Here is a 23749-nt window from a genome sequence, read left to right as displayed (position 1 = left end):
ATTGACCTGATTTTTCTGACCTTTCCGTTCAAGTTTAATCAAGAAAAATGACAATTTCAATTGAATTTATTTAACAAAATATTTTTTTTAAATTGTGGTATAATCGAACTGAAAAAAATTGTAACGTGTGGCCACCATTCTGGTAGTACAGTCATTCTTAATTTGTTATATGGCATGAGTTACAGGATTGTTGCTTCTTTGAACAGTGGGCTGATTAGTAAAATCGCCCTGTTTGAGCAAGTTGTTTTTCATTACTTGCGTTATCAGTCTTGGTAGTTTAGCTCCACCTCCTGTACATGGCTTCCTCCAGTCTCTGCGTTGGTGCAGACCAGAGCATGCATGCCTGTACTGTCTTTACTAGATAGCTGCTAGTTTTAAAGTTATTAGAGCCATGTGCATTACCAGGAGACCATGTGCATTGCTATGGCAATGTGTGTGGTGCTAATTGTATTACAGATGGTGCTACCAGGGCTGTGGAGTTGGTACAAATATATCATCCGACTCCTCAATTCATAAAAACTTCCAACTCCTCGACTCCGACTCCACAGCCCTTGCAGGGCTATGGAGTGGGTACAAGAAAAATCATCAGACTCTGATTCTTCAGTTAATGAAACCTCTGATTTCATGTACCCCAAAATTACTCTGACTCCACAGCCCTGGCTGCTTCCCTGACATTGAAAACTGTAAAATTGCTGTCACTAAGGGCTGGTTCACACGGGCGTCTGCTAAGCTTTTGCTTGGCATTGCGTTCAAACGCCAGCGTTTAAACGCCAGCGTTTAAAAGCTAGCTTTTGAAAGCTTTTGAAAAGCGTTCAAGGCTAGCAGTTCTGGTCTCTGCTATTGTTTCCTCGCGTTTACTGCCTCTGAAAGCAGCATGTTGCTTTTGAGACTAGACACAACGCTGGGACCTACTGCCAGGCTTTCATGAAAGCTCTAAACGCTCCCATTCACTTGCATGGGATGGCAGTAGATCCCAAAAAACGCTGCGTCTGAAACGCTGCGTTAAACGCCACAAAAATGCCCGTCTGAACCAGCCCTAACTGTCCCTCAAAGGAGCTCACAATCTAATCCCTACCATTGCCATATGTCTATATTATGTAATGTAAGTACTGAAGTCTAGGGCCAATTTTAGGGGGACCCAATTAACTTATCCATATGTTTTTGGAATGTGGGAGGAAACCGGAGTGCCCGGAGGAAACCCACGCAGACACGGAGAGAACATACAAACTCTTTGCAGATAGCGCCCTGGCTGGGATTCGAACCAGGGACCCAGCGCTGCAAGGCGAGAGAGCTAACCACTACGCCACCGTGCTGCCCAATTACCAACCTTTCAAGCATCAGGCCCATATTGAGATCAACATAGATTCCTGTAGTACTAGCTCTACTAATAAACTGACATGTTCTGCTATGGGACAGAGGGGGCAGAGGGCTATCGGAGCGACGCAAGTGTGACGTCTGTGTGGGTTTCCTCTGGGCACTCCAGTTTCCTTCCACATCCCAAAAACATATACGTTTATTGGCTTCCCCCTAAATTAGCCCTAGACTACGATGCATACACTACACAATACATACATAGACATAAGACTATGGTAGGGATTAGATTGTGAGTCCCTCTGAGGGACAGTTAAAGAGAAACCGTAACCAAGAATTGAACTTCATCCAATCAGTAGCTGGTACCCCCTTTCCCATGTGTAATCTTTTACCCCACAAACAGTTCATCAGGGGGCTCTGTATGGCTGATATTGTGGTGAAACCCTTCCCACAGTGTGATGTCAGGACCATGGTTCTGACACCACACTGTGGGAGCCTTGTTGCATTGTGGGAAATAACAGCTGTTTACAGCTGTGTCCAACTGTCAAAAAAGCAAGCAGCATCTCCTTCCACTGACATGAACTGCCAGCAGTAAACATGTCGACCATGTGATAAATGTCAGGATGTAAATCAGGGAGAGGAAAGATTTTATAATGGGAAAACCCTGACTAAATCATTTATACATAATTAATCTGTTGCATGTGGATGATATGTACTTATATTTTTTTCTTTAATCTTGTGACAGGTGACCAGGTCAGTCATCGAGGTGCACTGACTGGGGGTTATTATGACACCAGAAAATCTCGTCTGGAGCTGCAGAAAGATGTGAGGAAAGTAGAGGATGAACTGTGTGCTCTTGAGGCGAAACTGAACGAGAATCTGCGCAGAAACATCGAAAGTATCCTTCACAGGCTGCATGTTGTATAGTAGCCATCAGGGCTTAGCTCTATGCTCCTCAAGAGGTGATGGTCAATGTAATGCTAATCATTCTGACATTCTAAGCAAATTTATTCGGCTTGAAAATGGATCTAGCGCTTCTGCATATGAATGATTAATTTTCATGCTGCATAAAATTATAATCAAATTTGCATCAGCACAGATGTATTGGTATCTGATTGACCATCCCTAGTCTTCTAAATTAGTGTCTGTAGACCACTGGTGATTCCTTCATGGACGCAGTGTAGGCCATTATCCCCTTCCTTAAAGAAATTAGCACGGGAAAACAATAATTAAATATCACATTGCAAAGCGTAATTCGTTTATGTTTGATCCACAGTGAGCCTGTAGGGCACAATCTTTACTTCTGGCAGACATGGAGAAATAAAACAAGACAGCACCAACTGCCATTATCTATAAACATACCCAGTACTTTTTATAGGCTAAATAGTGTTTGCTTGGCATTTGAAAATGGCCATGATTTCCCACAATGCAATAAGGTTCATGGCCACAGCCCTGACATCACATTGTAGGGGTTTCACTACTATATTGGCCCACAGTAAGTACAGTCCGATAAAATCATAAGATTGAGGAAAAATATGTTGTCAGAAATGAATCCATCAAATTGATCCTTTTAGATATATCGATGCTGAAAATTATCCAGTTGAAATACATGGAGCAAAAATAACTCCTTTCAGATCCCTGAGTGATTCAGCATTTGGTCCACCACAACAGTCTATTTGAACTACTTGTGTCAGAGTATGTAAAGGAATCCTTTGAAAATTGCTGCCTCTATGGCCACAGCGAGTCTACGCTCTGTAGGTTGTGGTGTGGTGATGGTGGGAATGTGCAGAGTTTCACTGCTGCAGGGTCCCCCCGTCTTTGCAAGGCCTAAAGCCCACATACACATGATAGATTTGTCAGCCAAAACGATTGCTTGAGTCTCTGGTGTCGGTACATGTTCACTGTAATACTTGATGGTGTGAAGCAGGGACATAAGTCTCCATAGCAGGGAGTTTGTGGTAGGCTAGAGGTAATAAGTAAATGCATAGATGGTTTGCTGCAGCTTTGACTTTGATGAGCCTTTTTTCTTTCACCACTGCCAAAACCCTATTCACACTTTTTAATTAAAACTGAACAGTCTGAGGATTACAGTCTGACAGAAGCTAAGTAAAGCTATGTTCACACACTCAACAAAAGTCGTTTGAAATGTCTGACAAATGACAAATTTAGCCATATCAAACATCAGTCCTACAAAAAAAAAAGTGTCGCAATGACGAGCAGCTGATATTGGGCATTTTGATCACTCCATATGGTGAATCATCTTACATGGCTGTTGGGCAGATATTGTGCAGTTGGCCAATAATCAATATTTTCTACAGAATGCGTTCATGTAGTGCGTAATGTCGCTTATGCTTGCACAGTATTTGAGTTGGTTGTTTGTAATATCTGTGTGCAGACGGCGTCTTTGGAAAGACTTGTTTGTTTTTGTTACCAGTAAAGTTGTTGATGCAGTATTATCATTTGTTTGCGGCAACTTTTTATTGAGCATTTGTATGGACCTTAAAGAGGTTCTGTGGAGCCTTAAAAAAAAAATTTGACACTTACCTTTTATTGGCCCCTGTAGCTGTCATTTTCTGCGCCGTCCTCCTACAATCATCCGTTTCCCGCCGCCGGTCCCGGTCTAATTATTCATCTAAGTAGGCTGCGTGGCCGTGCGTACGCTTGCGCGCATCATTGAGAGCTTACTGCGCAGGCGCAGAACGAGAAAAACCTTGTACTGCGCAGTAAGCTCCCAGAGACGAAAAATTATGCCAGACTGGTGGCGGGGAACGGAGGCTCGTAGGACGACAGCGCGGGACATGACGGCTGCAGGGGGCGTTAGAAGCTCCAGGTGTCCGTTTTTTTTTTTTTGTTTTTTTACTTTTTTTTTTTTGTTTTTTTTTTTTTTTTTTTAAGCCTCCACAGAACCTCTTTAAAGGACCACTATCGCGAAAATCATGAAATTTTAAATACACGTAAGGTACATTTCTCCCAGAGTAAAATGAACCATAAATTACTTTTCTCATATGTTGTTGTCACTTACAGTAGGTAATAGAAATCTGACAGAACCGACAGGTTTTGGACTAGCCCATCTCCTCAGGGTTTTTATTTTCAAAAGCACTTAGTAAATTAGCAGTTTCTCCGTCCAACTGCCAAATCAGTGTACAGCGAGCAGTGAGGCTGGCTAGCATCTTTGTATAAATCCTTTTCAGGGAGTGTGTTTATAAAGAATAAAGGTCCTGCTGAGAATCCCCCATGAAGGTGGACTAGCCCAAAACCTGTCGGTTCTGTCAGATTTCTACTACCTACTGTAAGTGACAGTAACATAGGAGAAAATAAATGTATGGCCCATTTTACTCTGGAAGAAACATACTTCTTATTTGTATGTTTACATGTATTTTAAATGTTTCAGTTTTAGTGGTCCTTTAAAGAAAATAGATATTATAAGTACACCTCTGAGGTAAGTTTTGTGTTGCTGTCCCTTCTTCTTTCAAAGAAGAGGAATCCAGGTCAGGTGAGAGGAGAGCAACCGTTAATTCCATCTCGGAAACACCATAGTAAGCAAACACCAGTGACTTCCCTGTGATCTCGCTGTCTCATGGTCTGCCGTGGCGTGCATTTTCCTTAGCACTGGGCAGGGATTAATAATGAGATTGACCAGCTGATGAACCAGATGCAGCAGATTGAGACTCAGCAGAGGAAGTTCAAGGCCTCCCGGGACAGTATATTGTCCGAGATGAAGATGCTAAAGGAAAAGCGTGTGCAGTCAGAAAAAACCTTCATGCCAAAGGTGAGTTTTATGCCCGGAAGTATAGATCATTTCTGTGTATCCACATACAGTAGTTTATTACTATGCACGTATAGCCGGTTCACACTTGTGCGGATGCAGAGTGGAAACTGTAAGCGCATACGCGAGGCAGGTGCATTTTGCTTCCACATGCAATAATTTAACCATAAACTAACCGGAAAAAAATTACCAGGGAACAGCTCTATTGGCACATATAAAAGCTTGTAACTTTCTAACTTTAATAAATATGTAATCAAAAATGATTAAAAACCCCTATGTCAGTGGGTGAATCAAGAGTCAGATACTCTGTCAGTGTGGAGGTCTTTGCTTATCCCCCTCCGCTCACTAGTCTGTACCAGAGGGTGTGTAGCTATCCCACAGTTGCAGAATGCTAATGAGCCTAACCACAAATGGTGGATATCGTGAATAGGTGGAGACTGCTCTGACTTGAGCTGTTATGATGGGGGATAATATGTGATTGTGGTGGGGGGGAGTATGTGATTGTATAGCGTGTGTAAATATGTACAGCACCTTCTGGGGAAGCCGTTTTGGTGAAACATATTAAGGTTTATGTAGAGCAATATGTATATGTTGTAACACTCCTCTGTATGTGATACCATCTCCCATCTAATGGTGATAAAAATGTGAATTTGCACTGCTTGGGAGGCTGCTACTGAAAAAAAAACATTTAGGCTGCTTTCACAGTGGGACGTTGCAGGCGCACGTTAGAGCAGCCTGTAACGCACCCCCACCGCACAGCAATGATAAATCAATGGGCTGTTCACAGTGCCCACGTTGCGTTACACAGTAATGCTTCACGTCAAGATCAACGTACTGCATGCAGCACTTTATACGCCGCGTTAGACTGTTAGACGGGTGTTTTTTTTTTTTAATTTTTTTTATTTTAGGGGCGGGGAGAGGCCGCTACGTAGCCAGGCACATGGCTACTTTATATTCACTGCACTTGCAATGTTTACTCTTTGGAGCGGCCGCTGATTGGCTGGCGGGACCACGTGATGCGGAGAGCTCCGCTCACGTGGTCTCCGCAGTGCCTCCGACAGAGCAGGCGCACCAAGAGCTGCTTGTAACGAGGCTCTTGGTAGCGTCCTGCTCCAACACCACCAGGCGTTGCGTTAGGGGCACGTTATGTGCCCTATAACGTCCCCTAAACGCAACGTCCTGGTGTGTAAGTAGCCTTAGAGCAGTCTCTCCACCTTATTAGCACTCTGCAGCTGTGGAATAGTTACACCCACTCTGGTACAGACTAGTGAGTGGAGGAGGATAAGCAAAGACCGCCACACTGACAGAGCACACAAGTATTCACTTGTGCACCCCCAAATACAAAACGTATAACTTATAGATGTGGGCCACTGCACCTTTAAATATTGGCGGCCTACATATAGAATAACCGTGCTGACACCCCCCATCCACATACTGTAGAAGCCAGTGAGCAGTCATTCGCTGGCTTCCAATTCTGCATCAGGTGACACTGCTGTCCAACTGGGTATGCTTCACTGTCTGGTGCACAAAGATGTTCTTTGGGCGCGGTATGACTGAATGGCTGCTGCTGGAAGTTCTCCTCCGGGCATGATTGGGGGAAATCAAAACCTAGATTCAATGTAATGTTTGTCAACATCATTTTATGTATGTTTTGGCCCTCCAGCAATCTGAAGTATGTTGACCCGGCCCTTGACCAAAAAAAGTTCGGGGACCCCTGGTTTAACCCAGTGCTTCCGTGTCCTCCTGCTGGAATGAAAAATGCTCCAAGCAAGGAAGCGCCGCCAAATGCTTTGCTGCAAGCTTGCAGAAAAGCATTTGCAATGAGGTGCTGGGCTGCTGTGGACGGCTGGTTCAGACAACTGAACCAAGCCTGAAAGGAGCTCACGATCTAAACCAGAGCCCAGTAATCCAAAACTAATTTCACTTCCCTATGTGTGTTTATTACAGCAACGCAGCTTGCAGAGCTTGGAAGCCAGTTTACACGCCATGGAGTCCACTCGGGATTCCCTGAAAGCAGAACTGGGGACAGATCTCTTGTCACAACTCAGCCTGGAAGACCAGAGTAGAGTGGATGATCTGAATGATGAAATTCGCCAGTTGCAGCAGGTATGCAGTTATTAAAGTGAAGCTATGCCCAACTGTTTTATGGAATAATACTTCACCCTTTATCCTTCTTTCCTCACTAAATTGCTTTTATTGGTAAGCTATCTCTAGTCATTAGGGATGATCAATGCTATGCAAATACTACCAAGTTCATGCAAATGTATGTACATTTTTATGCAAACATATGCAGCTTGAAATTGGGCCAATCCATTTAAACCTGGGTGGGACCTGATTTGTCCATTTTCAAGCTGCATGTATTTGCTTACAAATTTTACATATTTGCATAAACTCAGAAGTATTTGCATATCGTTGATCATTCCTACTAGACAAATGATATTAGTGACAATGACTGTTTCACATAACACTCTGCACTGCTCTCTCACAGCTGCTACCCAGGTTTCTCTTTAACCCCATTGCATTCATTTACACTAAGAGCAGCATAAAAAACAAGTCTCTTGAGCTGGTTTTAAGCGGTGGGCAGGCAACACCCCCATTTATTTATATTGAATGGGGTCATGATACGCACCACTGCAGCCAGCACAGTGTGCATGTCTTTACTACTACAGTGGTTGGATAGTGTACTGGTTAAAGTGGTCTGAAACTCTGACATAACATTCCATAAAAATGTGTTTTCCTACTTTTTATTACCCTAAAGGCACATACACACACCTGATTTATTCAAACGATGGGTCATCAGACGCGCCTGCAGTGCGGCCGTTCTAGCGACAGTTTCTGTGTGTGTACAGCCTGTTGACAGGCTGATAAGGCTGGTTTCGACGGCTCCGCCAAAACCAGCCTTTTTAGTCTGCCGACAGACTGTACACACGGAAACTGTCGCTAGAACGGCGGGTCTAACAACCCGTCGTTTGAGTAAATCAGGCGTGTGTATGCACCTATACAGTTATCATATTTGGTTGTGTGCATAAGTAATATTGTCTGTTTACAAATTACAAGTTGCCAAAGTGTAGTTTATCTTACCCTGCAATCTGTCATTGCATTTTATTCAAACCGCTTTGTATTATATACTAACATCTTCTAATTAGCTGTTCTGAGCTGTTTGTGTGCCTGAAGCACAGAGAGCTCCTTCTCACTTGTTTACACACATGCATCAACATTGGAATGCAAACAAAGATACTGTTATCTCCAGTTTAGATGCTGATTGAAGCTGAATAGCAGGACAAAGTGCTTTTTTTTTTTTTTTAACCATTTCAGTGATGTTTTGTTAAGGAAAATTTTTTTGGGATAGTAGCTTTAAAGCTGTGAGGAATCTCTTAGGGCCCTTTTACACTAGCAATCGCTAGCGTTCACGCTGAACGCGAGCGATTGCTGAATCGCAAAGTGCAGGAAAGTTCCGGCGATTGCGTTCACGATTTTGCTATGCTGTAGTGTGCATAGCAAAATCGTGGCAAATATCGCTCCGCAGCGCGATCGCGTTTGAGGAAAAAACGAATCGCGGTAGTGGAAATAACCTACCGCGATTCCTATGTTATTTAGCAAACCGTAGCGATTTAAAAAATCACTAGTGGAAAAGGGCCCTTAGAACAAAGTAGAAATGCTGGCTTTCAGACCACTTTAACCCTCCTGGTGGTCAATTAAAACCGCCAGGGAGCGCAGCGCAGCACTATTTAAAAAAATATATATATATATATATATATATATATTTTTTAAAAAAGCCCGTCCGAAAATCCCGTTCTGAACGGGATTTCCATTAGGGCTAGCCCTAGTTGCCATGGAGAGAGAGCGGGATGACGTCATCGACGTCGTGACGTCAAAGGGAGTCCCGATCCACCCCTGGCACTGATTGGCCAGGCAGCGCATGGGGTCTGGGGGGGGGGCGAATCGGCGCAGAGCGGCGGCGATTGGGCGGTACACGCAGCTAGCACACAGCTTTGCGTGTACCAAAAACAATTTATGCAAATCGGCTCAGCAGGGCCTGAGAAATCCTCCTGCGCGGCATTGTCTGAGCTCAGCTCGGGCTTACCGCCAGGAGGGTTAAGGGCACTGCCCCTGACATTGGAGACAAAGGTTCTAAATCTCTGCTCTTCTTGTTCAGTAATCCAATACCTATTCAGTAAGGAATCCTTGGGCAACGCTTCCTAGCACTACAGTACTGAGTATGCCCTTAGTGGCTGCAGCTTTCAAGTGCTTTGAGTGTGACAGAAGAAAAGCACTATATAAATGTAAGAATTATTATTACTGCTACTGTGAGCAGGCCCTTATCCCAGTATAACAACGGAGAGAGATTAACCTGCAGCCCAGGGCCTGTGTATGGGAGATCAGATCAACTCAAGCAGGGCACAGACTTCATTTACTTCTGTACTTCTGAAAATGCATTTGCCACAGGGAACCCCCAGTTATCACTTCTTCTATCTGTTCATGTATTTATCTTGTACCTTAGATGAACACCTCAGAATTTAAACTTGCGTAGGGCTTCCTCCAGCCCCCCGTAAGTACATCTGGTCCCTCGGATTCCATCCTTTTTTCCGCTGTCTGGCCAAATACATTTCCCGACTGGCTCAGTTGCGAACCACTGCACATGGATTGTCCTGGCCGCGCACCTCTCCAGATCAAGCTTCTATTACTTGGACCCCCCACCCGTGCACTATTATCCCTCTACTCCCCGGGGCCCTGCAAGCAGCCATAAATACCTATTAGTCCCAGCGGGCGGGCAGCGGCTGTACTCCGAGACACGCTGTCTCCCTCCCACTCTATGAACCGGCGCACCATTTGTAAACAAGCGCCGGGTCATACAGTGAGAGGGAGGCAGCGTGTCTCAGAGTACAGCCGCTGCCCGCTCGCTCACCCGCCGATACTTATAGTTAATTATGGCTGTCATTATAGCTGCAGGGGGGGGGACAGGCAGAATTGAGCAGGGTCGGCGCTGCCGGGGCCTCAGAGGTCGGGGCTCCAGGGGAAAATGCCCCCTTTGCCTCTATGGTAGCGCCGACCTTGGGTTTTTGAAGCAGATTTCAGGGCATGTTTATAGACATTTTCTAAACATGCCTAGCGGTTTTGTGAGTGTTTTTGTGTAGCAGATTACAAATATTGTTAGTTAAAGCTGTTACTGAACAGCTTCTGTAACAAACACGCGTGGAAAACCACTCTGATCTGGCGGTTTTCTACTTTCCTTTACTTTAACATTGAGGTAGAAACGCCTCAGAAATCTAAAAAATGCTGCTGCCCCCGAGTTTGCATTTGGGGAAAAAACGAACCGCTTTGGTGTGCACCATCCCATTCATTAGCCAAGCGGTTTTCCCCCTGCAAGCGTTTTAAAAACCGCTCCAGAACCGCTCTGGTGTGCACCAGCCCTAAGACCTAGATTACTTATGTGTCTTTACTTGGCATTTTAGAATGGCTGTTAGCAGGAATCCTCAGCTCAAAAAGCGAGGAGGAGCCACTCGCTTATATGTTCTAAATGGTGTGCCAAGACCTGCGCCCCAGTATCGCTAGGGGCCACAACTCTAGCAAAATCCAGCACCACCAGTAGTATTTAAAAGTCAATTACTTTTATTGTTGCAGAAAAAGTGCATGACGTGCAGACCACTGTTTCGGACTATGTCCTTCTTCAAGCTGCATATAGTTACCTGACCTTTTTTTGATTTTGCTTTAGGAGGAATCCACAGACGTGATAATTTTTTTTTGTTTTTCAGGATAACCGGCAACTCCTGAACGAGAGAATCAAGCTGGAGGGCACAATCACCCGAGTAGAGACTTACTTGAATGAGAACTTGCGGAAGAGACTGGACCAAGTAGAGCAGGTGAATTTTCGCCTACATCAGCCGTCCTGTTCCAGCCTGATTATAGTAAGAAAGTCTTGGCTGAGTGATTATATTTTTTTGTGTTAATGTATGATCTCCGTTCGACTCAACACAGGAATTGAATGAGCTGAGAGAGACTGAAGGAGGGACGGTGCTTACAGCGACCACGTCTGAGCTGGAGAACATCAACAAACGTATCAAAGAAACAGTGTCACGATCAGAAGGTGACTGGATTTCCATATGAGCTTTCCTTTGCCAGCTTCCCCGTTCAGTATGATTCTTAAAGTGCCAGCTCCTATATAATATAGGTAACCAACTATGGAGAATACTAACTCAGTGAAGCGTTAGTTCTCCTCAGATCGGTCAGATGGGTTCTTAACCAGTCATACCAACAATATATATTTTTAGTATCACATATATCCCCAATGAAATAATGAGTCTCAGACCAAGATCACTTTTTATCTTAAAATAAGTGTATTCTTGTAATAATAAACATAGAATATACAAAGATCACATAGAACAGGGTTATTATAAAAAAGGCAATAGTAAAAATATCTAGCAACATTTCTCAGCCATCAGGAGTACATAAATTAAAAAAGATACGTACCACCTCTCTTACAGCATATCTCAGCAAACGTCTTATCTGAACAGTGCCTTGACCTATATTTATAGGGGACATCGTACCTAACCAAGTTATGTACTCACGTGAGTTTCAGGGTCGTCACAAGAGACAGACATGTGAGGGGGAGTTGGCCTTGGATGGGGCCAACTTGAAATTTACGACTCCAGGGTTTATGCACAGTTGAATGGGTCACTTAAAGTTCATTCTTTCTAGGTGAGAGTTGATTTCACAGAGTTCACCTAGAGTTTGAGCTTACTAGGTAAAAGGGCATCTATAGTTCATAAGCAGTTCATACGGTTATTATAATTCACAGCACACCAGATATAATAGGATTATTAAACACACACTGCACATGATATAATAATGCAAACAGTTACATTAGTCATATACCATAAGATATGCATATATGTTTCTCTAATTATAGTGCTTACACTATTTCAGTTTACCTAATGACAACCTGATAATAAAGATTAAATATGTTTGACAAAAGTGTACCCGAGCCAAAGCTCTGGTACAAAATCACATAATTACCTTCAATAGCACGTGTAACACTGACCCATTAAAATCCATTTCACTTAACTGATCTTGTACAGCCTGATGAAGCAGTAGCTGTACTCCAGAGCACTCGGCCACCGCCAGCTCTGTAATATAGTGAACGGTTTGTGATTCCGTTGCTTGTTTTGTTAGGTCTTGACGTAACCATTGATAAAACTGAAGCAGAGATAAAAGATCTCGTAAAGAGCATGGATCGGTGGAAGTCCACGGAGAAGGAACACGTGGATGCCATTAACCACGACACTAAAGAGCTGGAGAAGATGACCAACCGGCAGGGAATGCTGCTGAAGAAAAAGGAGGAATGCATGAAGAAGATCAGAGAGCTGGGTTCCCTTCCTCAAGAAGCCTTCGAAAAGTACCAAACGTTAACTTTAAAACAGGTAAATAAAACTGTTGGGGGGGGGGGGGGGGGGATTCATTACGTTTCCCAACGTCACCCTTCTGTGTGTTTGCAAACAGATGCCGCAGTAGCCATGAAGGGGTGTTCTGTGAAAACCAGGCTGTTGTACTTCAAGTAGCAGAAGTCAGTGAGGCATTCAGACTCGGGTTGCACTTGTCAGTGTATATCTGTAAAGTAAGGATACACCGTACCAGTTGAGGAGTACATTGCAGTGTCTGCTGTCCTTGGGAGAGGATGCATTCCATTGGATGATGAATGGTAACACATCCAATGTCCCCCAAAAATATGTACCGTATATACTCGCATACAAGCCGAATTTTTGACCCCCCAAAAAGGGGGTCAAAAGTTCAGGGGTCGGCTTGTATGCGAGTCTTTCCTGGTGGTCGGGTGGTCCATTCCCCGCTCCCCTCGCGGCCGCTGCTGCTATTACCTTCTTAGGCAGCGGCCGCTTCCTAATCCGCGGTCCCCTTCTCATGTTTAGTTGCAGAGTGCCCGGCGCTGCTGCTGTGACGATGCAGGGGGCAGGAAAGAGCGGTTCCCCTGGTAACGGTGATACAGATCGCCGCTACAGGGAGCCGCGCTCTTTCCTGCCCCCTGCATTGTCACAGCAGCAGCGCCGGGCGCGCTGCTGTGATACACTCTGCAACTAAACATGAGAAGGGGAACGCGGATTAGGAAGCGGCCGCTGCCTAAGCGGGTAATAGCAGCAGCGGCCGCGGGGGGAGCAGGGAGGGGGGCAGCGCTATACTGGGGCACTACCTACCTATACTGGGCATTTTACTAGCTATACTGGGCACTATACTAGCTATACTGGGCACTATACTAGCTATACTGGGCACTATACTAGCTAAACTGGGCACTATACTGGGCACTATACTAGCTATACTGGGCACTATACTAGCTATACTGGACACTACCTACCTATACTGGGGCACTATACTAGCCATACTGGGGTACTATACTAGCTAAACTGGGCACTATACTAGCTAAACTGGGCACTATACTAGCTAAACTGGGCACTATACTAGCCATACTGGGCACTATACTAGCCATACTGGGCACTATACTAGCCATACTGGGCACTATACTAGCTATACTGGGCACTACCTACCTATACTGGGCACTACCTACCTATACTGGGCACTACACTGGCTATACTGGGCACTACACTAGCTATACTGGGTACTATACTAGCTATACTGGGTACTATACTAGCTAAACTGGGCACTATACTAGCTATACTGAGGCACTACCTACCCATACTGGGCACTATACTAGCTATACTGGGACACACTGGGGGGCTGCACCAATCCAGCATTTCCTACCCCCGGCTTACATGGGGGTCAATCATTTTTCCCTGGTTTTTCAGGGAAAAGTTTGGGGGTCATAAAATAAAATAAAAATTATACTACCTGATCCGGGGGGCTGAGCGGATCAGGTAGCCTAGAATACTGCCGACCCGGTGTGCTGCACTGACCCACTTTCACTTTCGTGACCTCTGGGTCACAAAGCTGGAAGGACAGAGAGAGCTCTCTCACTCAGCGTGCAGGGAGGCGGGGGCACGGCCAGGGAGAAAGCTTCCTAATGGCAGATCTGGCAACCCTGCAGGAACGCCCCTAGTGGGCGTTTTGAACAGGGAATCCCTCTCCTCGATTTACCATCCGAGATGGCGACAAATATTGTCGCTAATTTTGGGGGCTATAGCGCTTTGTGAGGGGAGGGGCAGAGAGCAGTGGTGTGGGGACACAGGCATTTCATGAGGCCAGTGGCGGACACAGCCAGCAGTGGGCCCCTGTGCAAAATTGCAATTGTGGGCCCCTATGAAAAAATGGGTGTGGACAGAACCTGCGGCGCAAATGGGCGTGGCAATGACCGGATGAGGGCGGAGCTAACTAATTTAAAGTGAACCCGGGGTAAGAGTGATATGGAGGCTGCCATATTTATTTCCTTTTAAACAATACTAGTTGCCTGGCTGCCCTGCTGATCTATTTGGCTGCAGTAATAAACTGAATTACACCAGCAGCAAACATGCAGCTAATCTTCTCAGTTCTGACAATATTGTCAGAAACCCCTGACCTGCTGCATGCTTGTTCAGGGTCTATGGTTGAAAGAATAAGAGGCAGAGGACCAGCACAGCAGCCAGGCAACTGGTATTGCTTAAAAGGAGAGAAATATGGCAGCCTCAATATTATTCTCACCTCAGGTTCCCTTGAAAAGTGCAACGCAAAGACAGTGGGCCCAAGTTTTGGTGACCCTTTCCCCAGAAAATTCACATAATTGTGCAGATTTGCCCAGAAAATACATTCAATCATGTCGGTATATTTGCCCAGAAAATACATTCAATCATGTCTGCAGACATGCCCAGAAAATACGTGCAATCATGTCGGCAGATATGCCCAGAAAATACGTGCAATCATGTCTGCAGATTTGCCCAGAAAATACATGCAATCATGTGGCAGACCTGCCCAGGTCATACGCCTGCTAATATAAATAAAAAAAACACCATTTACTCACCTGCAGCAGCAGACCTCCTGTCCCAGCCTCCATCCGGCGCGCAGCTCCCATGGGTGGTTGGGTGGATAGGTAGCCTGGTGGGTGGGTGGCTAGGTAGGTAGCCTGGTGGGTGGGTAGGTAGGTAGGCAGCCGGGTGGGTAGGGAAGTAGCCCTTAGCCGGGTGGGTGGGTAGGTAGCCGGGTGGGTGGGTAGGTAGCCTGGTGGGTAGGTAGGTAGCCTGGTGGGTGGTTAGGTAGCCTGGTGGGTGGGTTGGTAACTAGCCGGGTGGGTAGGTAGCCTGGTGGGTGAGTAGGTAGGTAGGTAGGCAGCCTGGTCGGTGGGTGGGTAGCCCGGTGGGTAGGTAGCCTGGTGGGTGGGTTGGTAACTAGCCCGGTAGGTAGGTAGACGGGTGGGTGGGTAGGTAGCCGAGTGGGTGGGTGGGTAGGTAGCCGAGTGGGTGGGTGGTTAGGTAGCCGGGTGGGTGGGTGGTTAGGTAGCCGGGTAGGTAGGTAGCCAGGTGGGTGGTTAGGTAGCCGGGTGGGTAGGTAGGTAGCCTGGTGGGTCTTTAGGTAGGTAGCCAGGTGGGTGGGTGGGTGGGTAGCTATCCGGGTGGGGCACCCGACTCCTATCCTCCCTCACCTCGGGGGGCCCCCTCCCGGTATGCGCGGCGGGAGAGAGGCAAATACAGGAAGTCTCCGGGGCTCCAGCAGGCGCTAGAGGCTCAGCCGCTTGGTGTCCGATGTCTCTCTCCTCTGTATACTGCTCGCTACTTGTGGCGTAGTGGTTAGCTCTCTCGCCTTGCAGCGCTGGGTCCCTGGTTCGAATCCCGGCCAGGGCACTATCTGCAAAGAGTTTGTATGTTCTCTCCGTGTCTGCGTGGGTTTCCTCCGGGCACTCCGGTTTCCTCCCACATTCCAAAAACATACAGATAAGTTAATTGGCTCCCCCTAAAATTGGCCCTAGACTACAGTACTTACACTACATAATATAGACATATGGCAATGCTAGGGATTAGATTGTGAGCTCCTTTGAGGGACAGTTAGTGACAAGATATATATATATATATATATATATATATATATATATATATATATATATATATATATATATATATATATATATATATATATATATATATATATATATATATATATATATATATATATATGCACTGTACAGCGCTGCGTAATATGTCGGCGCTATATAAATACTAAATAATAATAATACTTCCTGGTTTAGTAGCGAGCAGTATACAGAGGATACTAGGAGACATCGGAGACCAAGCGGCTGAACCTCTAGCGCCTGCTGGAGCCCCGGAGACTTCCTGTGTTGGCCGCTCTCCCGATGCATGAGGGGGGGGCCCGAGGTGAGGGGGGAGGATAAGAGTCGGGGGGCCCCCCAGGAAAAAAAATAAAAAAAACAGCAATACTTAATGGGCCCCTGAAGCAACGGAACTTCAGGGGCCATCGTGCGGCGGTATGTCCGCCACTGCATGAGGCAGAGAAACTCTATTTAAAGAGGAGCTTCAGCCTAAACAAACATACTGTCATTAAGTTACATTAGTTAAGTTAATTAAAATATATAGGTAATATAACCTTTTACCCACCCTGTTTTAAAAGAACAGGCAAATGTTTGATTTTATGAGGGCAGCCATCTTTTTGGTTGAAAGGAGGTGACAGGGAGCATGAGACACAGTTCCAACTAGGCCTGAACGATTTTAGGAAAACATTTAATTGAACGATTTCTGTCCGAAATTGCGATTTCGATTCGATTCACGATTTTCTTCAAATCAAGCTTTGTGCCCCGTCTGTGCCTGTTTGTTGCCCCTCTGTCCCCGTCTCTCTTCCAACACGAGTCCAGCGATGCCCATCTAGCCACTTCGCCTCCTGCAGGCTCTAATGCACGGAATACTTCCTCTTTGTCATGTAACATACAGGAACCCGGAGCTTTGACAAGCACAAGAGCTGGAGGACGGACAGCGTTGGACTCATGCGGAAGGTATGTCCAATGCTGCGGGCCGCAAGCGCCGGGACTTTGGGTACGTTTGAAGCCACTTATTCAAACCTCCACATGTGGAAATGACGTGATCACGATAATCGCCACTTTGACGATTCCGAAATTGTGATCTTGGTGATCACGATTTCGGTTTAAATTTGATTTATCTTTCAGGCCTAGTTCCAACTGTCCTGTGTGCTGAGCACCCCTCCCAGTTGCTAAGCAACGTGAATAACAACATAGGAAATCCCATCATGCTTTGCACAGCATCAGGGAAAAAAAGCCCGGGCAAGTTCTGATGCTGTGAAACTGTTAAAGAAACACCAAGTCTTTTCAGTGCTGCTGTAACGATTGTGGAATTCTCTCCGTGATCAGCGCACCAGACGTGCGCTGACACTGCGGAAATCCTCCACAAGCGTGTAATTTGAGGGAACCCAGCAAAAGGTGCAGTGCACCTGTAGACGGAAATTCCTGTCGGCAGGTGGAGCTGTGGAGTGCAGAGGAACAGCTCCTCTGCCCTGCCACACACGCCAGACAGGAATTTCACGAAGGGAAGAAGCGCAGGGCAAGATAGCCCTGAAAGAGAGAGATCAAAGCGACAGAGGGTATGTGTGTCCACCAAACTAGTCGCCACCCTGCGACGATGAACACACAACCATGAAGACAAAGTGAGAAGGCAATCGCCAGAGATGGCGATTGCTAACAGTGACACAAGACCGAATAAGCACAGATGAGGAATGTATGTATGTATGTCCACCAATCTAGCCGCCAACCTGCGACGGTGGACACACAACAGAAGAAACCAAGTGAGAACGCAATCGCCAGAGAAGCGATTGCGGAAGAGAATGAGCACAGGGACAGATTGTATGTGTGTGCACCAAACTAGTCGCCAAACCGTGACGGTGCATACACAACAGCAGATATGAAGTAGGAACGCAATCGCGAGAGAGGCGATTGCCAGAGGTGACACAAGGCTACAGCAAGGCAGAGCACGAGAGTAGCAAAGGCACAGCAAATCATACAATGAGAAGATAAGGAAAATAACAAACGCTAGCTAAACGCAAACACCACACTCATTCGCAACAGTGCACGCGTTTATGCGCGGTCTCCGCGTGTTAAGCACAACAGAGACAAGCACGCCTAACTAACCACCGACAGACAAACATGAAACAGAGGACGCGAGCGCTTGCTTAACGGTTACCTCACCGAGCCTCCAGCAAGCGTTCGTAGCAGACAAGACAGATACACGAAAACAGGAATAAGTGAGAGATAGGATCCACAGCACTAGCGCAAGAGGCTAGTGCGATCCAGGAAGACAGAACTGAAGGATCCACAGCACTAGCGCAAGGCGAGTGCGATCCAGGCAAGACAGATCAGCAGGGTCCACAGCACTAGCGCAAGGCGAGTGCGATCCAAGCTAGACAGGCAGATGAGATAGCTGGTAGCAACCGCTGCTCCAGCTATACTCCAAGAACAAAGATCAGAACGATCTCCTATCGACCACCGCTGGGACAGGACAATCTCAACAGACAAACAAAACAGAAATGCAATTCTAACCGCACTAGGGAACCTGCCTAGTGCAGTCCCAGGAATACCCTAGGTTAATCTTCAAACAATGAGCAAGGCTGACACTCAGGAGTGTCTCACAGGACTAACCCTTATGACCAGCCAAGGACTCTGGGAAACATAGCTCTGTATACTGCCAGTCATCAAAGGAGGCAGGTAGGGGATTTGCATAACGAGTGTATGCAAATTCCTCAGCAGCAGAACAGACCAGAAACTTGTAATGGAAAGACAGGTCTCTCTTCCAGAGACCTGCAGCCCACAGACTAGAGGAATGGTCAAACAGCTGTCTGCCAGTGCAGCCAGCTGAGCGGATCATTACAGCTGCTGAGTAGATTTTTAGTCCGGAGGTTCACTTTAACATCCTTGCTCGGGGTAACCTGCTTAGGAGGATTTCTCAGGCCCCGCTGCGCCGATTTTTTTTTTTTTTAATTTAGTACACGAAGCTAGCACTTTGCTAGCTGCGTGTGGTACGCGATTGCTGCGCCGAACGGGATTTCCTGCTTACTCTGATCGCCGGAGGCGATCGGAGTTGGTGGGGGGATGCCGCCGCTCAACGGCTATCATGTAGCGAGCCCTTAAAAAAAATAAAAATATAAGTGCTGCGCTGCCCTCTTGCCGCGGGAATTGGACCGGCAAGGGGGTTAAGGCATCAACGATTGAATACTGGTAACTATGTGCAATGTAGTGGTAGATTGGCCATTGATACCAAAAAGAGGAATGGTGGTGGTTTGAGCACCGGTGCTGAAGTAGAAGAAAAGCAAGGACTGATAGATTTTTAATTTGGGCTCCATCTTTTGCCAGCACCCAAAGTACCCTCTGAGCCCCATTATAGCTGTAAAACATATTCTAGTTTATCACTGTCAACAGTCACCGATGGTCTTGTACTCTGTGGCTATTAAGCAGTACAAAGTTGGAGGCACACTACAAGGGAGCTCTGGAACACCCTTTTGATGGCTGCTTTAAAAGGTGGGAGAGGTTTGAAGGTACTGGATTAGTACAGTAGTTTCGGCCATTGTGGACTACTTATTGATTATTTTGAGGTCATGTTTGGGAGTGCACTTCACACTTTCTATCCTAGTACTGCTGTATATCTTCACAATGTAAGAGTTGATTTTAGCTTGGGTTTCTCCTTCATGTAGCTATTCCGGAAACTGGAGCAGTGCAACACAGAGCTAAAGAAGTACAGCCATGTCAACAAGAAGGCTTTGGACCAGTTTGTGAACTTCTCTGAGCAGAAGGAGAAGCTCATTAAACGTCAGGAGGAGCTGGACCGGGGCTACAAGTCCATCATGGAGCTGATGAACGTACTGGAGCTTCGGAAATACGAGGCCATTCAGCTGACTTTCAAACAGGTGTGATGAAATGGGGCTTTTCATGTAGGTCTTAGTCTTTTGTCAGTTCAGAATGTATTATGTAATTAAAGATATTTAATAAAAGTTAGGGGAAAGGTACTGATATGTAGGTAAGGGTGTTTGAAGGTGGAAGCCTGTGATAAGATGATGGAAAGTGATCTATAATGGGGGAGGGTTGTGGCCTATATAGGGTGGATGATGTTCTACTGCAGAGGGGATGAAGAAAGTTGAGGTTTACAGGGATCTGGTGCAAGATGTTCGCCTACAGGGGAGAATGGAAGAAGGTCATGGCCTATGGTGGTAGGGGTAATATAAGAAGTGAGTGGTGATTAGTGTTGGTGTTTAAATTCGGGTTATGGAAATTTAGGAAACGTGAAATCACCCGATGCCACTCTTCACCACCCAGACATGTGCAATAAGGGTTGGGGGAGTTCTTATTTGCACTTCACGTGACAGTGCATCGTGAATCGCAAGTAAGGGAGCTCCCCCTGACCCGGTCCACTTGTCTAGATGCTGAAGTGTGGTGACTAGTGAATTCAGGTTTTCCAAATTTCAGTAACCCAAATTCAAACACCAACACTAGTGGAGCTGTACAGGGAGAGGAGAGTGGTGGCTGAGAGAGAGAAGGGAGTATGGTCATTTTATAGGAGGGCAATGGGTACAACCACAGTACCAAGGCTACATTTGTTCAGATTTTTTACTACGCCAGTGGCAAATCTCCCCATGTGATAACGATTACCACAATTTTCAAAGCTTACCAGCCTTGCAGGTCTGTGTCCACCAGGAATGGTACAACTTATTTATGAATATTTTCCCAGGTCTCAAAGAACTTCAGTGAAGTATTCCAGAAGCTGGTGCCTGGAGGAAAAGCCACATTGGTGATGAAGAAGGGTGATGTGGAGGGGAATCAGTCACAAGATGAAGGGGAAGGGAGCGCAGAGAGTGAAAAGGGCTCCAGCTCCCAGAGCAGTGTGCCATCTGTTGACCAGTTCACTGGCGTTGGAATTCGGGTAATTTGTCTCAGGTGTATTGCAAGTAACAGACATGTAGTGTGATATATTAAGGGCAGCTAGAGTGACTTGTATTCCTACAGAAAGCATAGAGCTGTTAGTGTTTGCCTATTGTAAAATATTTTAAATCCCTAATTTATATTTTGACATAGCTGCTGTTTTGGCAGTTGGAAACAGCTGTAAACTGCTATTTCCCACAATGCAACAGGGTTCACAGACAAGAAACTGCCAAGAGTACGTACTCCGAATTTCTTTGTGGGAGGGGTTTCACCACAATATCAGCCATACAGCGCCCCCTCATGGTCTGTTTGTGAAAAAGGAATAGATTTCTCATGTAAAAGGGTGTGGCGTCGGGTCCTGGGGCACTGTTTTGCCGGGGATCGCGCGCTGGGATGTGCGCGCATCCGCCGGCAATAGGCTCCGTCCCACCCGCGATGTCAACCCGCCGGCCAATCGGAAGCGCCGGCGGGTTGTTAACCCGACGATCGCCGCATAGGAAGCGTATAATACGCTTTGTAATGTTTACAAAGTGTATTATACAGGGTGCCTCCTGCCCTGGTGGTCCCAGTGTCCGAGGGACCACCAGGGCAGGCTGCAGCCACCCTAGTCTGCACCCAAACACACTGATCTGCCCCCCCCCCCTGATCGCCCACAGCACCCCTCAGACCCCCTGCCCACCCCCCAGACCACTGTTTGCACCCAATCACCCCCCTAATCACCCATCAATCACTCCCTGTCACTATCTGTCAACGCTATTTATTTTAGTCCCTAAACTGCCCCCTGGGGACTCCTGATCACCCCCCCACCCCTCAGATTCTCCCAAGACACCCCCCCCCCCCCCCCCTGTGTACTGTATGCATCTATCCCCCCTGATCACCTGTCAATCACCCCCTGTCACTGCCACCCATCAATCAGCCCCTAACCTGCCCCTTGCGGGCAATCTGATCACCCACCCACACCATTAGATTGCCTGCAGACCCGACGTCAGATCACCTCCCAAGTGCACTGTTTACATCTGTTCTCTCCTCTAAACACCCACTAATTACCCATCAATCACCCCATGTCACCACCTGTCACTGCTACCCATCAGATTAGACCCCTATCTGCCCCTAGGACACCCAATCACCCGCCCACACCCTCAGAACGCCCTCAGACCCCAGCCCTGATCACCTCGCCAGTGCATTGCTTGCATCTATTCCCCCCACTAATCACACCTTGAGACACCCATCAATCACCACCTGTCGCCCCATAACACACCTACCCATCAAATCAGGCCCTAATTTGCCCCGCGTGGGCTCCTGATCACTCGGCCAAACCCTCAGACCCCCTTCCGATCACCTCCCCAGTGCATTGATTGCATCTATTTTCCTCTCTAACCACCCCCTGAGACACCCATCAATCACCTCCTGTCACCCCCCTAGCACTCCTATCCATCAGATCAGGCCCAATACACCCTGTCATGTAAGAGGCCACCCTGCTTATGACCGGTTCCACAAAATTCGCCCTCTCATAGACCACCTGCCATCAAAATTTGCAGATGCTTATACCCCTGAACAGTCATTTTGAGACATTTGGTTTCCAGACTACTCACGGTTTTGGGCCTGTAAAATGCCAGGGCACTATAGGAACCCCACAAGTGGCCCCTTTTTAGAAAAAAGACACCCGAAGGTATTCTGTTAGGTGTATGAAGCGTTCATAGAAGATTTTATTTTTTGTCAAAAGTTTGTGAAAAAACAATAAAAATTAATTTCCGCTAACTTTTGACAAAAAATAAAATCTTCTATGAACGCTTCATACACCTAACAGAATACCTTGGGGTGTCTTTTTTCTAAAAAGGGGTCACTTGTGGGGTTCCTATACTGCCCTGGCATTTTACAGGCTCAAAACCGTGAGTAGTCTGGAAACCAAATGGTGGTTTTGTCACAAGTTAGTGAAAAATGAAACTTTGTGAAAAAACAATAAAAATCAATTTCCGCTAAGTTTCATTTTTCACTAACTTGTGACAAAACCACCATTTGGTTTCCAGACTACTCACGGTTTTGGGCCTGTAAAATGCCAGGGCAGTATAGGAACCCCACAAGTGACCCCTTTTTAGAAAAGACACCCCAAGGTATTCTGTTAGGTGTATGAAGCGTTCATAGAAGATTTTATTTTTTGTCAAAAGTTAGCGGAAATTGATTTTTATTGTTTTTTCACAAAGTTTCATTTTTCACTAACTTGTGACAAAAAATAAGATCTTTTATGAACTCACCATACACCTAACGGAATACCTTGGGGTGTCTTCTTTCTAAAATGAGGTCACTTGTGGCGTTCCTATACTGCCCAGGCATTTTAGGGGCCCTAAACCGCGAGGAGTAGTCTAGAAAACAAATGCCTCAAAATGACCTGTGAATAGGACGTTGGGCCCCTTAGCGCACCTAGGCTGCAAAAAAGTGTCACATGTCGTATCGCCGTACTCAGGAGAAGTAGTATAATGTGTTTTGGGGTGTATTTTTACACATGCCCATGCTGGGTGGGAGAAATCTCTCTGTAAATGACATATATTAGATTTTTTTACACACAATTGTCCATTTACAGAGATATTTCTCCACCCAGCATGGGTATATGTAAAAATACACCACAAAACACATTATACTACTTCTGAGCACGGCAGGACCACGTGTGGCACTTTTTTGCAGCCTAACTGCGCTAAAGGGCCCAAAGTCCAATGAGTACCTTTAGGATTTCACAGGTCATTTTGCAACATTTGTGTTCAAGACTACCCCTCACGGTTTAGGGCCCCTAAAATGCCAGGGCAGTAAAGGGACCCCACAAGTGA

General features: G+C 46.2%; 1 protein-coding gene across 1 annotated transcript in view; it reads left to right on the top strand.

The window, feature by feature from the left end:
* The window catches only part of SMC3 (structural maintenance of chromosomes 3), a 111058-nt gene that overhangs the window by 57554 nt on the left and 29755 nt on the right, over positions 1–23749 (top strand). Inside the window, exons 19-26 of the mRNA XM_068258908.1 lie at positions 2057–2209; positions 4929–5080; positions 7025–7183; positions 10831–10938; positions 11054–11162; positions 12248–12495; positions 19709–19921; positions 20740–20931. Of these exons, the coding sequence (XP_068115009.1) occupies positions 2057–2209; positions 4929–5080; positions 7025–7183; positions 10831–10938; positions 11054–11162; positions 12248–12495; positions 19709–19921; positions 20740–20931 (1334 nt within the window). The remainder of the gene's footprint in view (positions 1–2056; positions 2210–4928; positions 5081–7024; positions 7184–10830; positions 10939–11053; positions 11163–12247; positions 12496–19708; positions 19922–20739; positions 20932–23749) is intronic.

This window comes from Hyperolius riggenbachi, chromosome 10 (genome assembly GCF_040937935.1).
Source record: "Hyperolius riggenbachi isolate aHypRig1 chromosome 10, aHypRig1.pri, whole genome shotgun sequence".
NCBI lineage: Eukaryota > Metazoa > Chordata > Amphibia > Anura > Hyperoliidae > Hyperolius > Hyperolius riggenbachi.
This window is presented reverse-complemented; position numbering and strand designations above follow the sequence as displayed.